The sequence below is a fragment of the Platalea leucorodia genome, assembly GCF_965183815.1.
Source record: "Platalea leucorodia genome assembly, chromosome: 4".
NCBI classification, from domain to species: domain Eukaryota; kingdom Metazoa; phylum Chordata; class Aves; order Pelecaniformes; family Threskiornithidae; genus Platalea; species Platalea leucorodia.
Window position 1 is genome coordinate 70,851,688 of NC_138826.1, and position 19,485 is coordinate 70,871,172.

The window sequence follows — 19,485 nt, forward strand, 5'->3', positions numbered from 1 at the left end:
GCCGCGCCTCCCGGGGCGGAGGGGCGGGCGCGGGGAGGGGGTGGGGGAGGAGGGCCGGGGCAGGGAAGATGGCGGCGGCGGAGCGGAGCCGATCCCCGATGGGGGGCTCCCCGGTGCCGGCCTGTATGTTCGCCCCGGAGCCCGGCTCCCCGGGCGGGGGGCCTCGCGTAGCGGCGGCCGCCTGTCCCCTCCGCGCCGCCTTCGACGCCGAGGACGGCGAGGCGCTCAACGGCGAGCCCGAGATTGACCTCACCAGTAAGGTAGGCCCGGCGGGGTGGGTGGGCGGTGGCGAGGGCCATCACCCCGCCGAGCCCCGCGCTGCCCTCTCCCCGGCGGCCGCCTCGCCCGTCGGGCTGCCCCCTGGCCCGGCCGGAGCGGGGCCATCGCCACAGCCGGGGCCATCGCCGCAGCCGGGGCCAGCCCGCCGCTCTCCTGGCCGCTCCCCTCCCCTCAGGAGAGCGGGGGGCTGGGGGGGGCTCGCCTGCCTCCGCCGGGCTGGGGGGTGTCACCCCGGGGCTCCCCCGCCGGCTGGAGCTGGGAAGCTGGAGCTTCCCCCTCGCCCCAACATCACCCGGCCGGGCGCGGCGAAGTTGGGCTGCGGAGAGCTGAGAGCGAGCTGTGCCCTGGCCCGGAGCGGAGGCTGCTTCCCCGGGGAAGCGCCCGCGGCGGCTGTTGCATCCTCTCAGCCAGCGCCGGGTTTGAAGCCGGCAGCCGCTTTAACGTCTCGCTAACGTTCCTCCCCTGCGCCGGTTCTCTGTGGTTATCTCTGCTGCCAGTCGTGCTAGTTCCTGGGGCTTTCTTCGCGATCTTAAAAGCGGGTCAGAGCTCGTAACTTTTGCTCAGCGACAAGGGTGCCTTGCTCTTGCAAACCGGGTGAAGTCAGCACAAAAAGGTGTGTTCACCTTGTGCGGTTCCTTTCTAGGATCCAAGTGACAAAACTGTGTGGTGGTCTTATTTCTGTCAGAATCCGTTCTCACTTCCATCTTGCAGGAAGGTACATTGTAGTAATACGTGCATGCCAGAGCCCGCCACAGTCTATGTTAGCTGTCTTTCCACACCGTCTTCTATTTTTTCCCGGTTGGCTGATCTCTGTATACCTTTTGCTGCCAAGGGTTTGGTGTATTGTGATGCCATCTCCCACTCTAAAGTCTCCTGAAAACTTGGTTTGGTCCACTTACAATTATGTGATCCAGAAGTCAGCATAGCTGGTGTTTCCTCCTGTTTTTCTGCCATCCCTCCTCTTCATGCTTCCAGCTGGAGTTGTTCCAAAGTCCTGGATTTTCTTGCCCTCTGTGGAGAAATGGAGAGACAGGAATTGTGGTGTGTGGATGTGGAAACGTTTGTTTTTGAGGGGATGACCGGATATTTTACAATGTGGCGCTGTATTAAAACAAATGTTATGAAGATGTCTTATAAGATAGTAAAGAACAGAAATCAAGCCTGCAGTATCTATTGAGCCACCTGTTTGTGCCTGAATGAGCTGGACAAGATTTTGATACGGGATGCCAATATTGATCTGTGCTTTGTCTTGGACGTGGCTGATGTGGAAGAGGGCCCAGGAGGACACCGAGAGCTGTGTCACTGATTCTTGACAGCCAGGAACCTGACCAAAACTCCGACGATGAGAGAAGAATGCTTTTCTTCCACAACCTCAGTTTGTGTTGTCAGCCTGTCTTCCGTTCCTAGAAATCTGCAGGCACTATGGAGGTGATGGGTAAGCATTTTTTTGACCTTTATTACAAGTTACTTTTCTATACAGCAGTGCACACCTGCTGTCTTTTCCCTAGACTTTTCATTCATCCCCATCTTGGATGAGAGCTAAGACTATGAGCTCTGCCCCATCTCTCCAAGTTAGTCTCCTGTTATATGCTCAAAACAGCAATCCCATATGGTGAGAATGCAGTAGCTATCCTGCCCCCCTCCCCGATCCCCCCGTCTTTTCTGTCTTCCCAGTTGAATTGCTGCCCTCCAATTCCTGCTTAAAATGGCGATTCCCACTGCAGTCAGTTTGTTTGTTAGTTGCTTCTTCTGTCCTGGTCTGACCTGTCCCCTCACTGTGTTACATACTTTTTTCCCAGTCCTCCCTCACTGTGTTCATTGCAAAGTGTGCTCTTTGGAGAGAGGAACACTTTGGGATTCTGTTATCAAGTGCACCTTGTCAGCTGGTCAAGCAAACAGTTCCATTCCTCAGCACAAATTCATTATCGTGTCGATCTTAATGGGTGTTTGTTTTCCCTTCAGTACTAACACACTGCAGTAGTAATCATCTTTCAGGTCAAAACCATATCACACAAGGCTATTAGTGAAGCTGATACTTATATTAGATCTACGTTGACAATAGAACATTAATAGCACTTGAACTATGTATGTCCACAAGAAATAGAAAGCAAAATGTGACATTACAGAAGATGCCTTTCCCCTGGCTTGCCAATGGCTGGTGGTGGCCTTCCAGCCGTGCAAAATGTCAGGCTGTGTTATTCCAATAAAGAGCAGCACTACGTACCGCATAGTATTTGGTTTGCCCTTAATCTTTATAGTTTGTCCACCTCGTGGATATGGGGTGCTTCTTTTGTAAGGACTGCCTGTAGAAGTGCTGATATACTCTTAGCTCAATCTCACTGGTGTCTTGATTTATAGTTAATTACAGTTAATAGATATAAATTAATTAATACTATGGCCTCTTGCTTGCTGTTGGGCAGTGCAGAATGGCACAGTCCCACTTGTCCCCCTAGAGTAAGCTCAGACAGCTGTAGCTATTACCTGCCTCCAGCGTATGTTAATCCCAAAACTGATCAGAGGAAAGGTGGGAAAAGCCACCTCTTCACAGAGGTTGGGAAAGGACTTTAGAGATGGCATCTCAAACTTGTGAGATATATTTCTTTCTGCTGTCATGAGAATAAAACAATAACTGGTTGTTACTTTTTTGCCCTATAGGAAATCTGAGGTTGCTAGATCCACATGGCTCCTACTGTTAACTGCTCAATGCCTGGCAAAGTGGAAAGAACAAAAGTGAAAATTTTTGACTTTGTGAAAACCTCTGAAAAACACGAATATGTAGTGCAAGCATGGAGGGGATTGCTTAAAGGTGAAAAGCAAAAAAAAAAGCAGAGAGGCTGAGATGGAGGGCCTCTCTCCGACCAAGGAGATGGCAAAGAACAGGCTCCCTCTGTCCAGGAAGCTAGCTAACGAGATCTTCAAAACAGCAAGTAAAGTCTTGTAGTGACCTAGGAAACTGCAGAACTGGCTGGGGGCTGCGGGCTGCAGAAGCAGCCGTTAGAAATACTGAATGGCACTGGAAGGTGTGATCCATGAAAGCTGCTGTTTGTTCTACGCATCCTTCTCTTGACGTCCCGCTCTATCATATCAGCTGTAAGCTTCATCGGCCCCAGGGTAGGCTTTGGAGGCAGTCCACCACTGGAACACCCTTCAGCAGCACCTTTGCATGGCAGCGAAAGCAGCAGGGTGGGGGAACAGTGTTTTGAGCTGATGTGTGTGGGTACCATGCTGTTTGAGGCCCCAGCCCTCCTGCCTGGCACCGTGAAGAAAGGCTGCAGCGAGCTGCTGAGCTGAAATGTCCCCTGCCCGCTCACACTGCTGAAGCATTTGAACTCGTAGGAAAATGAAGCTGGTGATGAGACTCGAAGAAACTGAAGTCAGTGTGCCTCTACACTGGTGGCCCCTGTTATTTTATTGTTCTTTATAAGTATAACTGTGTTTAAGAGATCTTCCTGAGTCCCTGACCTGTGCTGGTGCACTAGCCTAAACAGTGAGCCTGTCTGCTGTGCTTCCAGGAATTCCTGAAAGTGTTCGTTGGGCAAAACAAACCCTACACATCAACACACAGCCTTCCATTCCTGTCCTGATGCAGCCTCTGAACAGTTGCTGATTTCCCTCTCCATACATTTACATTCAGTGGTCTCCTTTAAGAAGAACACAAAACCAAAAGAATAACTAATAAAGGCAAAACTCAATCCTTTGTAGCACAAAATAGAAAGACTGTGTGGCCTTCCAGATCAGAGTGCTTTGCTACCCTTTGCAGACTATGCCAGGTAGTTCAAAGCCTTAGGTAGGGCACGCATCTGAAGTAGGCACATGAAGGTGATTGTCTCTCGTAGCTGTCTGGCCCTTGCAGACGCGTACGTGCTCTGTGTGACCCTTAACGTTTGAGGAAAGTGTTGCTTTGGCTGCCTTAAACCTTCTAACCAGCACTTGCTGTCTGTGCTTCAGTTTTCCAGATGCATGCATCGCTGTAGTTTTGAAAGCTGCTTAAGTGTTATTTGTGGCGTTTTTCGATTCCCTTACACTCTAGATTTCTAATAAAGGTCTTCATCAACTATGTGGTAGTAGGTGATAGAGGTAGTTCCTCCTTGAATATGCATTGTGTTAGCTGTGCTAGCAAGTCAGGCTGTGTTAGTAGAGAACGTTGGGCAGGCTTGAAGACATAAGCATTGTGAACTGCTGTAAACCATATGTTTTAGGCAAATCTAGCACAGATTTCAGACTGGCCTTAGTGCATCGTGAAGAGACGTACATCTTTCTGGGCATGATTTTGGAATGTGTATGTAAGGACAACTAGTGGAAGTGTGGATTTCATTGAGTGTTGTAGTGTGGCACAGGTGCGCCTACCCATAGGGCTATCGGCAGGCGATAGCCTTTACAACTCTTACTAAAAGTGCCTTTTTAACAGAAACGCATATCTCAGTCGCAACAGCTCTTGAGCCGCTGTACCAGGGTGCTCGGCCGCCAACAGACTGGTAACCATGGAGGCAGCCAGAGAGCGGGTGGCCAGTTGGTCCTGAATGGGCGATGAAGGTCTCCTTGGTCTGCCACTGCCACGCCACCATTGTGGCCATTCTGTGCGAGTGTCCTCACTGTACTGTATGAACGACACAGGTTTTTTGCCAGAATGGTGCTACACTGTTCTGTTTTAAGAAAAATCCTTCCTGAAGCACTGCCTTGTTGTCCTCATTTTCCACTGTGTTTCTGTGCACTTCTTCCTTCTCTTGATGCCTCTGCAGGGAAGGGCAAAGGAAGTTGTGGTTGTTGCAGTAACTGCAGTCAAAGCTTGTTGGTAACACAGCTGCTGGCTTGCAAAACTGCAGCTCTCCACTGTGAAGTGTCCAAATATGCTCGTACAAACTGCTTTGTATGTCTGCGTCTCAGCCCTGTAGCGTAAAGTACCTAAAGTTTTCTTAGGAGTTTGAAAATAACGGTTATTCGTGTTCTCTCCTTCCCTTCTGCCCCCTCAGAAAACAAAAGGGGGAGATCAAGTATGTGAAAGACTTATGAGATGCTCTAGGTTTTGATGGCTAGGTGTGCTCTGCAGTGAGGTCTGGCCGCCTTCCTCTGGCTGTCCCGTCTTGCTTTGAGGGAACAGCAGCACTCTGTGCAGCAGAGACCGTGCAGTGCCCAGCTAAGGAATTTCTTTGGAGAAAATATCTCCTCCCCTTTCTGTTTTCCTTGCACGGAAACATGTATTACACAGAAGTGGGGTGTTCACTTAAATGTGGCTTTTAAACATTGGTTACTTCAAAATGTGATGCTTGGTATTCTTATTTGCTTTGAAGTATATCTTCCAACATAAATGAACTCTGAGCTCAGACAAATAACCTTGTGCAGTGTCACAAGGAAATAGCTGTCAGCGAAGCTGGTTTTAAATAATAATAATAATAATAATAAAAAAACCAACCAACCAAACAAAAAAAAACCCAAAACCAAATCACCAGAAAGTGGTCCTTGAAAAAGAGCCCTTCTCTTTCAGTAAAGCACATGGATTGATTGTCCTTATAACTGAAGCTGGTTTTGAAATTGTTTGCTTGACATCTGCAAATGGATATTTAATCTTTTTTCCAGCTGGTGATGGTGAGTCCAACTTCAGAGCAGTATGACAGTTTGCTCCGGCAGATGTCAGAGAGGATTGATGAGGGATGTGGGGAGACCATCTATGTCATTGGTCAAGGATCAGGTGAGTATAGCTTCCTCAGGAAAACAACAAAAACATTAAAATTAGAAAAAAACCCCTAGTTCATCTAACTGGACTGCTGCTGAAGGTAGTACTTGCTTCTCCAGAATAACTTGGAAACCTCCATAAAGTATAGCAGAACATGTGGGACAGATTCTTTTATTTTATTCGTGCCAGCAACTGTCTTATGTAGTGGAGCTAAACATATTTTTTGTATAAAATCATACAAGTTCTTTTTTGGAAATAAGGCATAAGTTGTCTGGGCACACCAGGAAAAGACAAAGGATCTGAAATTATAATAACAGTTTTAGTACAGACGCCCTCAATGTCTGATGGAGGTCTTGTTCTGTCTGGTTTTGTTCACTTCTCCATTGTAAATAACAATATTTTAACCCCGCAGGAATGTATTGGAGATACTTCAGATAGCCAAAATATATTCTGCTTTCTTTGTTAGTGTGTGTCTGTACTATGGAGAGAAAGGTTTTCCTTGTCTCAGCATGACGCCTTTATTGTCACAGTAGCTTGGGTGTGACTGCAGTAATTTGCCTTTGCAGATTTTAGCAGTTAGCATGGGTTACCTTTTTGTTCTTTTTCACAATTTGAATATTTGCATCTGATGCTGGTAAAATAATACTGAACGTGGCCTCGCTTTGAAATTGAAATTTCTTTTCTGAATACAAAAAAATTGTCTGTGGCTATCATAAAGCTAAAGGCATGTTTCAAATATATTAGATATCTGCTGGATATCACATGGTTATGATCAGACATTCTACTAGTTACTATGTTTGAGGAAGAGTACAAAACCCATGTTGTCAGTGCCAGGGTTGCCTGAGATAATGGAGGGAGAGAGTTGTGTTACCTCAGAACTGTGTGCTTTCTGGGTTTTCTTGGTATCTTGCGAAGCAGCCAACATAGAAGAGAAGCCAGGATTAGATGACCAGTTGTCATGCAGCCAGTATCACAGGGATAATGCTCTTGAGTCCAAGCGAGCTTCCCATGTGTAGTCTGAATCCTTGGTGTTTGGGATAACCACATCTGCAGGGGAGATCTAGCTAGTTGGGCTAGTAACTGCTTTCTCTTCTAGGATACCTTGTGAGGGTGTTAACTGGTGGTTGTTGCAACGATGTATTTAGAAGTAGGCATTTGTTTCTTAAAAATATGAGCTGAAACTTCTGACTTCATTTGAGATTACTGCATAGTCGAGGAAGGTGGGGATCTTTTCTGTAAATTGGAAACAATAGCCAACTGAAAATAAATCTTGATATCCCTGCCACTGTCCCTCCTTCTCATTCACTTTGAGTGTCTATGATTTCAATCATCATGGATACCCAACTCAGATGACTGAGAGCGAGCGAAGACTGCCAGGTGGCTCACTGCTTCATCAGTAGTGACCCTTCCCTTTCTCCCTTGGCTCTTATCCTCTCCTGTCCTCTGCTTCTCATTCCCCTTCTGTGACCCAGGACCCCAGCCATGGTGCTTTTTGTTTTCCCCACCATCTCAAGAGCTTCTCAGCCAGCTTATGAGCTAGGTTGGAAATCACCCAGCAACTCTACTTGTTGTAGAGCTGTGCAGTAGTTAAAATGCTGATTAGTTCATCCAAACTGCAGTTACTGCTTATCAGCTGATGAGTCAGCCATGCATATGAATGCACACACAGCAATAGCTTTGGTCATCCAGGTGCTATGTGGCTCTCCACCTTTGCTGGTTTTTTGTTTTTTTTTTTTTTTACCCACAGAGGAGATTCTGGCCTGAAATTTGTGCAGCTTCTCAGCACCTTGGTTAGGAGAGAAGCTGAGAGCTGTGGTGGCCTTTAAACTGTCTAGGTCGTTGCCACTGGCTTGCTCTGACTGTCAGCTCTTTGCTTGGGTGGGCTGTTCAGAGGCAGCAGTGCCTCCTTGTTTTTTTCTGGCCTCGCGCTGTCAGCATTTCTTTCAAGTGCCAGGACGAAGGCAGTGAGACATGCCAAAAACATTGTTTTAACTGGAGTATGTGGGGGCTAAAGAAATTGCTGTGCAGGCCCGGCTTGCAGAAAATGTGCACTTGGGATGTGGTTTTATAAAATAAGCTGATTGTTTAAATTGGTCCCACATTCACTGGTTAATTGTGGTGATATTTCAGTCAGAGCTTTCCTTTTGTTAATACTTTTCCCTTTATTGCAATGCAAGAGGAGATGTTTTATCTGACTGAAGGAAATTGCATGCAAAGTACCTTCAGCATGTGAAGTAAGGGAATTAGACAGAAATGTGTCTTTCTCGCCAATCCATAAGTATTTGCTTGTAGAAATTATTAAGAAAACTCCTCTACATGAAAGATGGTGCTTTCCTAGTATCTTTTAAGACTTAGAGTGAAGACTGTCCTTTTTTATTTTGGGCAAAGGGTGCTTGTTCTGTTTACATGTCTGACATCTCCAGTCCACATACAAATCCTGATCGGTGTGAAAGTCCCAGGCAGAATGACATTGCTGCTGGCCGTTGCAAGGTGGTGCTCACTGACTGTCCTTTGTCTCCTCGACATCATACTAGATGGGACTGAATACGGTCTGAGCGAGGCAGACATGGAAGCATCCTATGCCACGTTGAAGAGCATGGCAGAGCAGATCGAGGCAGACGTGATCCTCCTGCGGGAGCACCAGGAGGCAGGGGGCAAGGTGCGCGACTACCTCGTTCGGAAACGTGTGGGTGACAACGACTTCCTGGAGGTCAGGTGAGGAGCCGGGTGGAGACAGGGTTAGTCAGCAGCCCAGCTGCATTTTTACCCTGTGAGCAGTCCGTGATGCTGAGCCAGCAACGCTGATTCGAGTTGGGTGTTGTAGCTACCCAACAAAGGGAATTGGGCTTGACCACTCCTTGCTAATGAAATCACCTTGTTGTTGTTGTTGCCGTCTCTTTTGTGAATAAACTGTTTGTGGAGATTTGCCTGTGTTTAGCTGAGGGCTGTTGCTGTCTGGGTGACAGCTTCACAGTTTGGGGATCTTTTGTGCGCTGGAATCCCAGTAGGGAGTCACATGTGCACATGTGTCTGTATGCGTGTGCATATACGCATGCTGCTGGAATACAGTATTTTGACTAAGGATTTAATTCTATTCCAAGACTGTGATGATCCAAGTCACCTTTTAATGCAGACATAATAGCTTGTGTAATGTGACTTGAGAGTCTGCCCGGACCTGGATGGAATGGATTTCCAACATTTGCCAACAGCCATAATAGCCACCTTTATCAGATACAAGGAAGGAGATTGCTGTGGGAGAGGGTTTTCCCCTAAAACGTTTCATTGTTGTTTGAGCTTTTCCTTTTTTGGGAATAGCAGTTTAAATTTCTGTGCTCTCCTTAGCACCTGGTGCTATTGCAACATGAGGAATATGAGAGAGAAAGGCACAGTGTATATGTTGGATTGCAGAGACTAGGGGTTGGAAGAGAGATATTCTGTATGGCATCAAGCAATATTGGGTTCAGCTGGCTGTGTTCGGGACACCAGTGACACGTTTCCACAGTCTTCCACATCCCAGTCCCCAGACTCTGGTATCTCCGCTGTTAACTAATAACTGTGAAAAAATCTCTGCTCTGCTTGTGAAGGTCTAACATTTTTGAACCTCTGTTTCAAGGTTAGGGAGAAGCAGCTAGTTATTTGCAGGAGCAATGGTGTTTGGGTTTTTTTTTGATTGCTTGTTTATTTCTTCAGGTATCAGATTTTACCAGGTTCTTTTTTCCTTTCCCCTCCAGGGTGGCAGTGGTTGGCAATGTGGATGCAGGAAAGAGCACGTTGCTAGGTGTCTTGACACATGGTGAACTAGACAATGGCCGAGGCTTTGCTCGGCAAAAGCTATTCCGCCATAAGCATGAAATTGAGTCAGGCCGCACCAGCAGCGTGGGCAACGACATTCTGGGCTTCGACAGTGAGGGCAACGTGGTGAACAAACCCGACAGCCACGGTGGCAGCTTGGAATGGACAAAGATCTGTGAGAAATCCACCAAGGTCATTACTTTCATTGACCTGGCTGGTCATGAAAAGTACCTGAAAACGACCGTCTTTGGCATGACTGGCCACTTACCTGACTTCTGCATGCTTATGGTAGGTAGCAAGAAAGGTGTACAGTACCAGCAAAAGCAGGGCTGTTCACAGCTTTAACAGCCTCAACTTCTTTCCTATTGCAAAGTCCCTGTGGGGTTGTGGAGAGAGGCGGCATCTCCCAGAGGTGGAGAGCAGCAGCCACTGTGGATAACTAGCCAGGGCTCTGAGGCAAGTGCCCCAGGACTGTCGGTTTCAGGCAGGCCCAAGATGTATGGTTCTTGAAAACTGAAAGATTTCTAAACTCCAGAAGACCTTGCTAAAATTGAGGAGCAATGAATCCTTAGCCAGTGTCCAACAGCATTTGAAATGAGCTGGGTCTGCTCATACAGTCCCAATGACACGTCTACAACCTAATCACAGCCTACTGTGTGTCCGACACAAGACATTCTCTGTAACCCAGCTCGCTGCAGGAGGAACATTTACATCACCATATCTTGTATCCCTGGTGTAGGTTGGCAGTAACGCTGGGATTGTTGGAATGACCAAGGAGCACTTGGGCCTGGCGCTTGCACTTAATGTTCCCGTCTTTGTTGTGGTGACCAAGATCGACATGTGCCCTGCCAACATCCTGCAAGGTGAGTCCTACAAGCTCTCTCCAGGGCTGTTTCTTACCTCTGTATGTGCTGTTGTCCTCTGCTTGGGTTGAGGAATTACTGCTGGAGGAAAGCTGCTTTATCTGTATTTGACTGCATCTTAAACACCTTCCAGAAATTTATCCTTTTCCCTTGCCCATTTTGCAGGCAGTTCACTCATAGTCACCATTTCAAAACTACCCAAGTTGGGGGACTCAGCTGGGCAACCCGAAAGTGTTTGCTATAGGATTTTGCTTAATTGAGCTCTTAAGGGGAGAAGCGTACAGTTGGGGTTATGGCTTTGCTTTCTCTCTGGATATTGAAGCCTGGAGCGAAGGTCTGGAAGTTCTCTTGAAACCTCCTTTCCTCCTTGCCCACAGTTTGAGTGTGATCTTAAGCTGGTATCAAACTTGTTCTCTGGCAGCTGTTAGGTGAAGGGGCAGCTGCTTGTTACATCCTGCTCACCTGGGCACTTCTCAGATATGCTGGCATAACTACAGCAGCTCCTTCCTCTGTCTGAACAACCAACCAACACTTAATAAATCATGGTTCAAAGCAGCTCCATATGTGGCCTATGGCAGCAGGACTGGACTAGACACAAGCAGGGATGGCAGTGAGCAGTAGGGGCTAGTGATTTTTTTGCTCAGCAGCAGTTAAAGCAGCACCTCTAACCCCAGCAGTGTCCCTTTAACCTATGCTTGACATTTTTTCAGGCTGTGACCAACTCTCACCTTTAAAATTCTCTTGATGCATTTCTCACACCTCAGGAACATGCTGTGGTTAATTGGAGCAATGTTTTTTCTGATAGTCAGTCCTAAGAGTCAGGAAAGCGAATGTGCCCGGTACTGTCTGTGGTTAGTTCATTATTGTAAAAATCCTAATTATGTTTCAGGTAAACAGACGCATGTGATCGGAAGATAATCTAAATGACTGTAATAGATGTTTGGCAAATAAATCTAAGGCCCAACCATAAGATAATAACTGGGAAGGAAGGAGAACGTTTGGCTCGGGGCGAGGGGAGAAGAGCTGCTCTTGGGAGAAGCCACTCCTGTGTCATGTTCTGTTTAAATTAAATCGACACAAGATTTGGCTCAAGTGTATCTGTGAAGAGCAGATGGCATGATTAGATGTTTGTGTTTCTGTATTCAAAACATTACTTTCCCATAGGCAATCATTTGTTCACAAAGAAATCTAATTGGATGACAATTGTAGAATATAAATGATTTGCTCTTTTAAGCCCTTACTAGCCTTTTTTTTTTCTCCTCTTGTTTATTGTAAGGCACTTTGCAGGAGGCAAAGATGATGCTAGTGCATCAGCTAATGCCCCTGCTGGCTGATAGATATGAGGCCTAGAAAATAAATTAAAAAGAGGCAAAAGATGAAAGTTGGGAGGTGTGAGATTTGTCCCAAAATATTTATTTCTGGATCTGGTTCACCTACGCTGTCCTAGTCTGTGATGGTGATCTTTACCTCTTTCATGCTTCTCGAACCTTCTAGAGCAGGTTGATTGCCAGAAAAAGTGTGTTGAGGTTTGTTTGGTCAAAACTGATTTCTAATTCACATATTCTCAAATATTTCAATTCCTGAGTGCTGCTGGTTTTCATTGAATTCAATATGAAAAATCCTTTATAGGAAGAGAAAATACCTTGTAACTGCTTAAAGCTACTTAATAGACAGCTATAAAATGTCAACTTCACAGCATTGCACTTGCAGATGCAAACATGTATGTCTGTTCATGTATGGTGTCGCTTGGCAGCAGGCTAGCTGGCATGAAATGGAAGATGGAATGGCTCCTAAGTCCCACCTGGGCTGCAGCAAACTCAGTCTCACTCACGTACCTTTAGCCATCTTCTCCTGTCTATTTGTGGCAAGAGCACCAGTCTCCCTTCGGGGAGAGACCCCACAAAAGTGATTTGTAAAGGCGGGAGATGCTGCCCTAACAATATTCATTTCACCCTTTAAGAAACCCTGAAGCTGTTACAGCGACTGCTGAAGTCCCCAGGGTGCAGGAAGATCCCCGTGCTGGTTCAGAGCAAGGATGATGTCATTGTAACAGCCTCCAACTTCAGCTCAGAGAGGTAACGGGAGTAGAGAAGAGTCGTTTCTCTTTCGATCCTATTTGGAGACTGGGTGAGAAGATTCAGAAAGAGAGTCCCATTGTCTAGATGTGTGAAGGTTGCATCTGCCATGTGGTGTGTTGATTCCATAAGAATGTGTTGATTCTGAGATTGACCTGCTTGTGTTCCCCTCTCTGAGACAGAAATGAGAGGCTGCTTCTGGGCAGTCTGCAGAAGATGGCAGGGTATTCAGCTTCCTTCAGTCCTGGAACCTTACACCTATTCCTGAATGTCTTTAGAAGGCAGAGGCAATGTTGCAGGTTTTCAAACATGGGGTGTTGTGCATCTGACTGCTTGCCAGGCTCTCCCTTCCTAGCACTGTGTACTGAATTCAGTCCCAAGATTTTGGATGTCTCCCTACATGTTGAATTCCAGGCAGTGAGGTGAACTAACTCCATTTTCATCAATTTTCCTTTACAGGATGTGCCCAATTTTCCAGATTTCAAATGTCACCGGGGAGAACCTAGATTTGCTGAAGATGTTTCTTAACCTCTTGTCTCCACGGACCAGTTACAGGGAAGAAGAGCCAGCAGAATTCCAGATAGATGATACTTACTCTGTCCCGGTAAGGGGCCTGGTATTTAGAAGAATTTTCTTCTCCCTCTTTCAGGTTGAAGAAGGCATCTTCCCTAGAGAGGGGAGTTCTACAGCTCTTCTGTTAGCGCAATCAAGTAACCCCAATTACTGTTTTTTTCTTTTTTTGGCATAGGGCGTAGGAACAGTTGTGTCTGGGACGACACTGAGAGGCCTAATCAAGCTAAATGACACCCTGCTGCTGGGGCCAGATCCCCTTGGCAACTTCCTACCTATTGCTGTCAAGTCCATCCACCGCAAGAGGATGCCCGTCAAAGAAGTGCGGGGAGGCCAGACTGCCTCCTTTGCTTTGAAAAAGGTGAGGTGATCTGCTCTAGACTCCCAGAACAGGAACCACCCGTCTAATTTTAGAGTGCTCTTGGAGTTCAGCTGCAATCAGACTGCTTCTGCAAACCTCAGCTGCCTCATTTCCCAGCGCATTAAAATCCCGTAGAACCTCTGTGGGTTCTGTGTCCCGGCTGCTTCACCTGACAGCTGCCAGGTAATAGCAGTGAGACCAAGGGTAATGAGGAATAGTGTTGGAGATGTGTAACAAAGTGGAGGCATTGCAAGAAAAGTCTCCTCTTGTGCTGCAACTGCATTAGTGGCCTAGGCAGGGTATTTACACTATTCCTCTCAACTTGTAGGACCAGCTGCATGATTTGGCATTTAAAAATTAGCAAAATTTGATGCGATTTCTCTGGTGAAAGGTTTCTGTCAACAGAAGCTGCACTGATTTTAAGGGGGTATAGTTTAAGCTATACCAAACTTCATGTGTTCAGTCTTATCATTTTGTGTTAACAGACATCATGCTTTTGGAGAGATCGTCTGCTTGGGTAATGTGCAACCAGGATGTATGTTTTGCTTTTAAAGGATCAGTAAGTTAAAACTTCTGTGTCTGCATCCAGCATTGCAGCACTCTAGCTAAAGCTTCCTTAGAAACTTCAGCTGAACTTGATTTTTGCAACCTTTCATAACATCATTACGTACTGCTAAAGAGCTCTGGCTTTGCCTTTTGGTGAGCACGAGTTAGTGAAATCCCTTAGGATCCTTCTGGATGCAGTCAGCCAGAGAAGCAAATTTCTTCCCTGGAGAATCACACTAAGGTTTTTTGTGTCTCTGCTTTTCAGATCAAGCGTTCTTCCATCCGGAAAGGCATGGTAATGGTGTCACCCCGCCTGAATCCACAAGCATCGTGGGAGTTTGAAGCAGAGATTCTGGTGCTCCATCACCCCACCACCATCAGCCCACGATATCAGGCCATGGGTATGTGTCTCAGTGTTGTCTCATCTTTGTTTCCCAGTGGTAACAGTTTATATCATCTGTAGCCTGAGATAATTTTTCTCCTGATGGCTCTGTCAGCCTGAATATAAGCCATAGCTCCTGGTTTGACCTTTCCCAGCAATGCATTAGAGAGAGGGGAGGGAGCTGACAGAGGAGAGTGGTGAAGGCTGTAGGTAAAAAGGAGATGTGTGATTCCAAGTGTACTTGGAGCCTGCCTGGGCCAGATCTCCATGGTGCAAAGACTCTTCAGCTTCAAGTGCTGACCGAGAGACTCATTTTAGGTCCTGCCCTCTAGCCTGGCTGCTTGGCATGTAGGATTCTGTTGAGGATGCTTCAGGAAAGTCTCCATTCAAAGGCAACTGTTCTAGATTATATGTGTTTTCTCTTTGAGGACTGAACAAAGAGAGCCGCGTGACCCGTGTGGTCTTTGGTATACAGTAGATTTTTACATTCCAAACTTAGCTGTAGGGTAGCAAGAGCTGCCTTAGATGTCTGTCTGAAGCTTATTCCACTACTGGCACTGGTTGTTGAAAGCCTTTGTGCATTACATTCACAGTGCATTGTGGCAGCATCCGTCAGACGGCCACGATTCTCAGCATGGACAAGGACTGCCTGCGGACGGGGGACAAAGCCACAGTGCACTTTCGCTTCATCAAAACCCCGGAATATTTGCATATAGACCAGCGTCTGGTCTTCCGTGAAGGCCGCACCAAAGCTGTGGGTACCATCACTAAGGTAAAGGCTGAAGAGTCCGACTTTTTTTGCCCATTAGCTACTTTTGGCACTGAGAAGCCAGCAGGAGAATCCGGATAGCTCTGGAAAATTGGGGGAAGAGTCTGTCCTTCAATCACAAACGCCAGGCCTGACATGGCTTGCAGATGACCAATGTGCTTTGTCGTGTGGTGGGTCTTAGCTGGTGTGAATGAGGGAATGCAAAGGCAGGGAGCGAGGCAGATGCTTCTGGTTCTTATGGCTTGGTCTCTTTCTGACGTCTTGTAGCTGATCCCTTTGAGTCGTGTTGTGGAGGGCTGAGTGTCATCTCAGCTGAGTGGCCCTTTCCACCCTGTAAGGGTTCTTCAGGGCAGCTCAGGGGCCTAGATTTCTTTGAACAGCTGCTGCTGCTGCTTTCTTCTCCTGATGGCTGTTGGTATCAATTCTCTCAAAGCTTTTTGTTAAAAAGCAGCATTGAACCTTGCCATTTTGGCCTAGCTATTTTAATGCTGACTTTGGCCTCTCCCTTTGTAATTTGCAGTTACTCCAGACCACCAATAACTCGCCAATGAACTCCAAGCCACAGCAGATCAAGATGCAGTCAACCAAGAAGGGAGCTGTTACGAAACGAGAGGATAGTGTTCCCCCAGCTGGGATGGCAGCTGGAGGCCCACCAGCTGGGGACGAGGCCCCCTCAACAGCTGCAGCGCCACTGACACCTACTGCCCTGCAACCATTGGTAAGTGAGGAAAATATCACGTCTGTCCTAGCTGTTTGCATCCTGGTTTCATCTGTTGGAGGAAGGGAACTCTAAAGCACAAGCATTATCCCCTCATACCCTTGAACTCACCTTGGGACTCAATGTGCAACAGAAACAAATAGAAATATAAGTAGTCTCACAGCAGAAATCAGCATTCTCTGATGACTGGATGACTCCTCATGGCTGACCTTTTGGCAGCTAGCAGCTTAGAGTCCTGGGACAATTCAGGTTGGACTTCAGGAAGTGTCTAGTCTAACCTCCTGCGCTAAGTAGGATTAGCTGTGAGGTCAGACCAGGTTGCTCAGGGTTTTATCCAGTCATGTCTTGAAAACCTCCAAGGAGGAAGACTGCACAACCTCCCTTGGCAACCTGTTTCACTACTTGACTGTGCTCACGGTGAAGAAGCGTCTCTGTATACGCGGTAGCTGAACTAGTGAAGTAACTAACAACCAGTGACAGAATGGGTCTCTGCTGTCTGAATGAGAAGTAGAACATCCCTCCACTAGAGAAATTACAGCACAAGTAGTAATATCAGACACAGGTCATCTGCCCTGTAAAGGAGGGAGGATGGAGATGTCCAAGGAGGAGGAAAGGCTTATCTCTTTCAAGAGAAATTTATCCAGGTTGTTTTGTTGGTTAGGACTTCTCAGCTCAGCTTGTCCAAGAAGGATACCTAGCCTTTCTGGGCTGAAAGGAATGGAAACTCAATTCTAGCTGCAGGCTTTGGGAGCTATTTAACAGCTTGCTTTCTTACATGGGTCTTCTGCTTTTAGTGTACTTACCTAGTAAGTGAAAGGTTCAGGAACTGACTGTCAAGAGACCTCGTCAGTGTTTCCCTTCTTAATTTTAGCTATCTTAGTTGTCATTGGTCGAATCTCACCCCCTTGAGCCAGGCTGGCTGCTGAAAGAGGGCCCTCTGGCAGGGGTTCTCTCCCTTTGCATATGCCTGTGGCTTCTTACTGATCCCCAGTCTCCTCCTTGTCTTGTTGTAGCGTCACTGTGGTTGTAAGTAGTGCTCCCAGCTTGCTCTTTGTTTTGTCCCTCCCCCTGAGAGTTTGTGTTGCTTTTGTTCTTGCTTACCTCTGCCTCTCTCTCCTTGCTGCTTCCCCTCAGCCTGCGCTGGATGAAGAGCCCCACATCCGTGAGGGCAATAAGGTATTTGGCTGCTTTAAAAGAGAACGGTGGGCTTGCTGGCCTGAGGCTGGGAACAGAGTCAGGTTAGCAAAAGAGCCCTGGCAGGGGGGTGGGGGGCTCTCCTTCCATTCTGCACAAAGCCAAGGGATGCTGAGGCCTCGATTTCCCAGACACCGGGCCCCATGGGAGTGAAGTGTTCAGAAAATTGGGAAATCGGTTCTTCCCCAGCTTGAAGGTCTGAACTTTATGGTGTATCTATCTGTCTCTCCTCCTTCCTTCATGGTGCGTCTGCCTGCCTTATCTCCTTCCTGCAGTGGTAGGAATCTGATCAGTCACAACTGCCCTCCCGCTGTCTGGACGTGCGTGTAATCCATCTGAACTCCTGCTGTGTTGATGCTCTGATTCTGAGGTCGCTGCGCACTAAAGTGTATCTTCTTGTTTTTCAGTCAAAAGTCGGAGGAGGAGGCCGGCGACGTGGGGGTCAGCGCCATAAAGTGAAGTCTCAGGGAGCCTGTGTGACTCCTGCCAGTGGCTGCTGAATTTCTTACTCCTCCTCCCTCTGAGGAATTCCTCCCCTTCCCTCCATTTCTTATCCAAAAGATCCAGAGCAGCTTAAACCAAAACCCATCCCAGCTGATTGGCTGCAGAAGAATCGTCCCTCCTCCCTGAAGGAAGCGATGGAGAGGAGCATAATTTATAAGCTAATGAAGGTGGTAAGACACACAGAACTGAGTAACTGACACCTTCCTCCTCCCCCTACCACACATTTTTGTACATCATGGGCTTAGTTTTTATTCTTATTAGTTTTTATTATATTTTGTGTGCATGAAGATAAGAGGAGAGTCTGGATAGAACTGCAAAGAGCCAGTTAGCTGCCTCCCTCCTCCCTCACCCCATTCTGTCCACAGGACTTGCTGCCCTCCTCCTATTTGCTGTCTCAGATCCAGGCGTTATCAAACGCCTGAAATTTCAGACTCGCAAAGGTTAAGAGACATTGCTTAGGATGGCTCCACAGGGCATTGTTTCCTCACCACTGTGGCCCCGTGCCAAATATGTTTCTGGATTCCCTCCATCTTAAACTATTTCTAAGTGGGTTTAATTTAATGTTGTAGTGACTGAAGTTTGAAGGAGATGGTAAGAAAGTTCATTAGTTGGAGATCTAAGAGGGAAATGAATTGGAAAGCAGTTCTTGATGTTACGTTGAGGAATCCTGTACTAAATATCCTTGTCAAATACATTGATAGCACTTAAGATTTTAATTAGACAGAATTAAATGGGCAGCCATTTGCCCATCCTGTTCCCCTTCCCATGATGCTGCTTTTCCTATCGTTTGTTCAGTGCACATTGGAGCAAATCTAACCTGCCTCTCAAGGCTGCGGCAGCTCAATTGACAGTATTAAGAATATAGTGCAGGAACACTCAGTCCGTCCCTTGAGCCAGAGAAAGCCTTCTCACCTCGACGGACAGAGATCACAGGTGATAATATACCTTTGGAACAGAGACACCAGGCAAACATGACCTCCCCTTGATTTTGTTTACTCCCAAGATTTCCCAAATCTTTTCTGGAACTCACTGGCCAAACTTTGCCATGGCAGAAATAGGATTTGTCTTCTCCCCTCTTGGCCGAAGAGGGCAATGATGAATTGGTACCAAACTTACAGAAGTGCTTTCAGGTTTGGAAGTACGTGGTAATTTTTATGACCTTTTTTTTTTTTTTTTTTTTTTTTAGATTTGTGTATTTTTTTTTTTTTTTAAGGACAAATTCTGGTTTCTCCAGGAAGGCCCTGCAAGGACAGTCTATGAATTAACTTTATTGTTATCATGTTTTTTAACCCTGGGTTGTGCAAGTGCTCAATACCCTGCTTATTTTGATCTCTCTTCTTCTAACCCCACCTCTTTGCTTGGTCCCGGTGAGGACAGGAGTTATCCTCTGCCGACTTGTGGTGAGCTGTGGGAGCGTGGTAGCATTTTGAGGGAGGAGGTGGCATCCTCAGCAAATCATTGCTCTCCCCGGCAGGTCTGGTCAGCCTCATTTTCTTTGAGGGCTTCCTCCTCCAATGAAGGACTTTTCTTTTAATTAGAGGGAGACTGAAGTGTTTCTGTCCCTCCTTAGCGGGTTGTTCCTGTTTTTCACTCTGTGGCACCTGTGTGGAGTTCATTCCGGTTCACCTTGTGATTCGAGGTAGGCTTTCAAGCCGAGCGAGCGACAGCAGGCTCAGTGGGGGGAGAGCGCATCTCCCGATGCCAGCACCAGCACTCCAAAAGCATTAAGCGGCGTGGGAGAGGCGAGGAACGCAGTTTGGA

At 46.9% G+C, this 19,485-nt stretch overlaps 1 protein-coding gene across 4 annotated transcripts; it reads left to right on the plus strand.

The window, feature by feature from the left end:
* The first annotated feature begins 48 nt into the window (after window positions 1–48).
* Window positions 49–19,323, plus strand: GTPBP1 (GTP binding protein 1). Of its 4 annotated transcripts, XM_082310668.1 has the most exons (14): window positions 205–260; window positions 1,255–1,714; window positions 2,935–3,652; window positions 5,854–5,965; window positions 8,485–8,665; window positions 9,682–10,030; window positions 10,482–10,605; window positions 12,566–12,680; window positions 13,140–13,284; window positions 13,429–13,611; window positions 14,423–14,558; window positions 15,133–15,311; window positions 15,829–16,026; window positions 17,628–18,839. In XM_082310668.1, the coding sequence occupies exons 3-14, from the start codon at window positions 3,620–3,622 to the stop codon at window positions 17,718–17,720; spliced, it is 1,848 nt and encodes a 615-aa protein (XP_082166794.1). In that variant the 5' UTR covers window positions 205–260; window positions 1,255–1,714; window positions 2,935–3,619; the 3' UTR covers window positions 17,721–18,839. The 4 variants fall into 4 exon arrangements, 3 of the variants coding, with proteins under 3 accessions (XP_082166793.1, XP_082166794.1, XP_082166795.1); XR_014228056.1 differs by lacking the exons at window positions 1,255–1,714; window positions 2,935–3,652 and adding an exon at window positions 19,295–19,323 and having other exon boundaries at window positions 49–260; window positions 17,628–17,891; XM_082310669.1 differs by lacking the exon at window positions 2,935–3,652 and having other exon boundaries at window positions 206–260.
* Window positions 19,324–19,485: the final 162 nt, after the last annotated feature.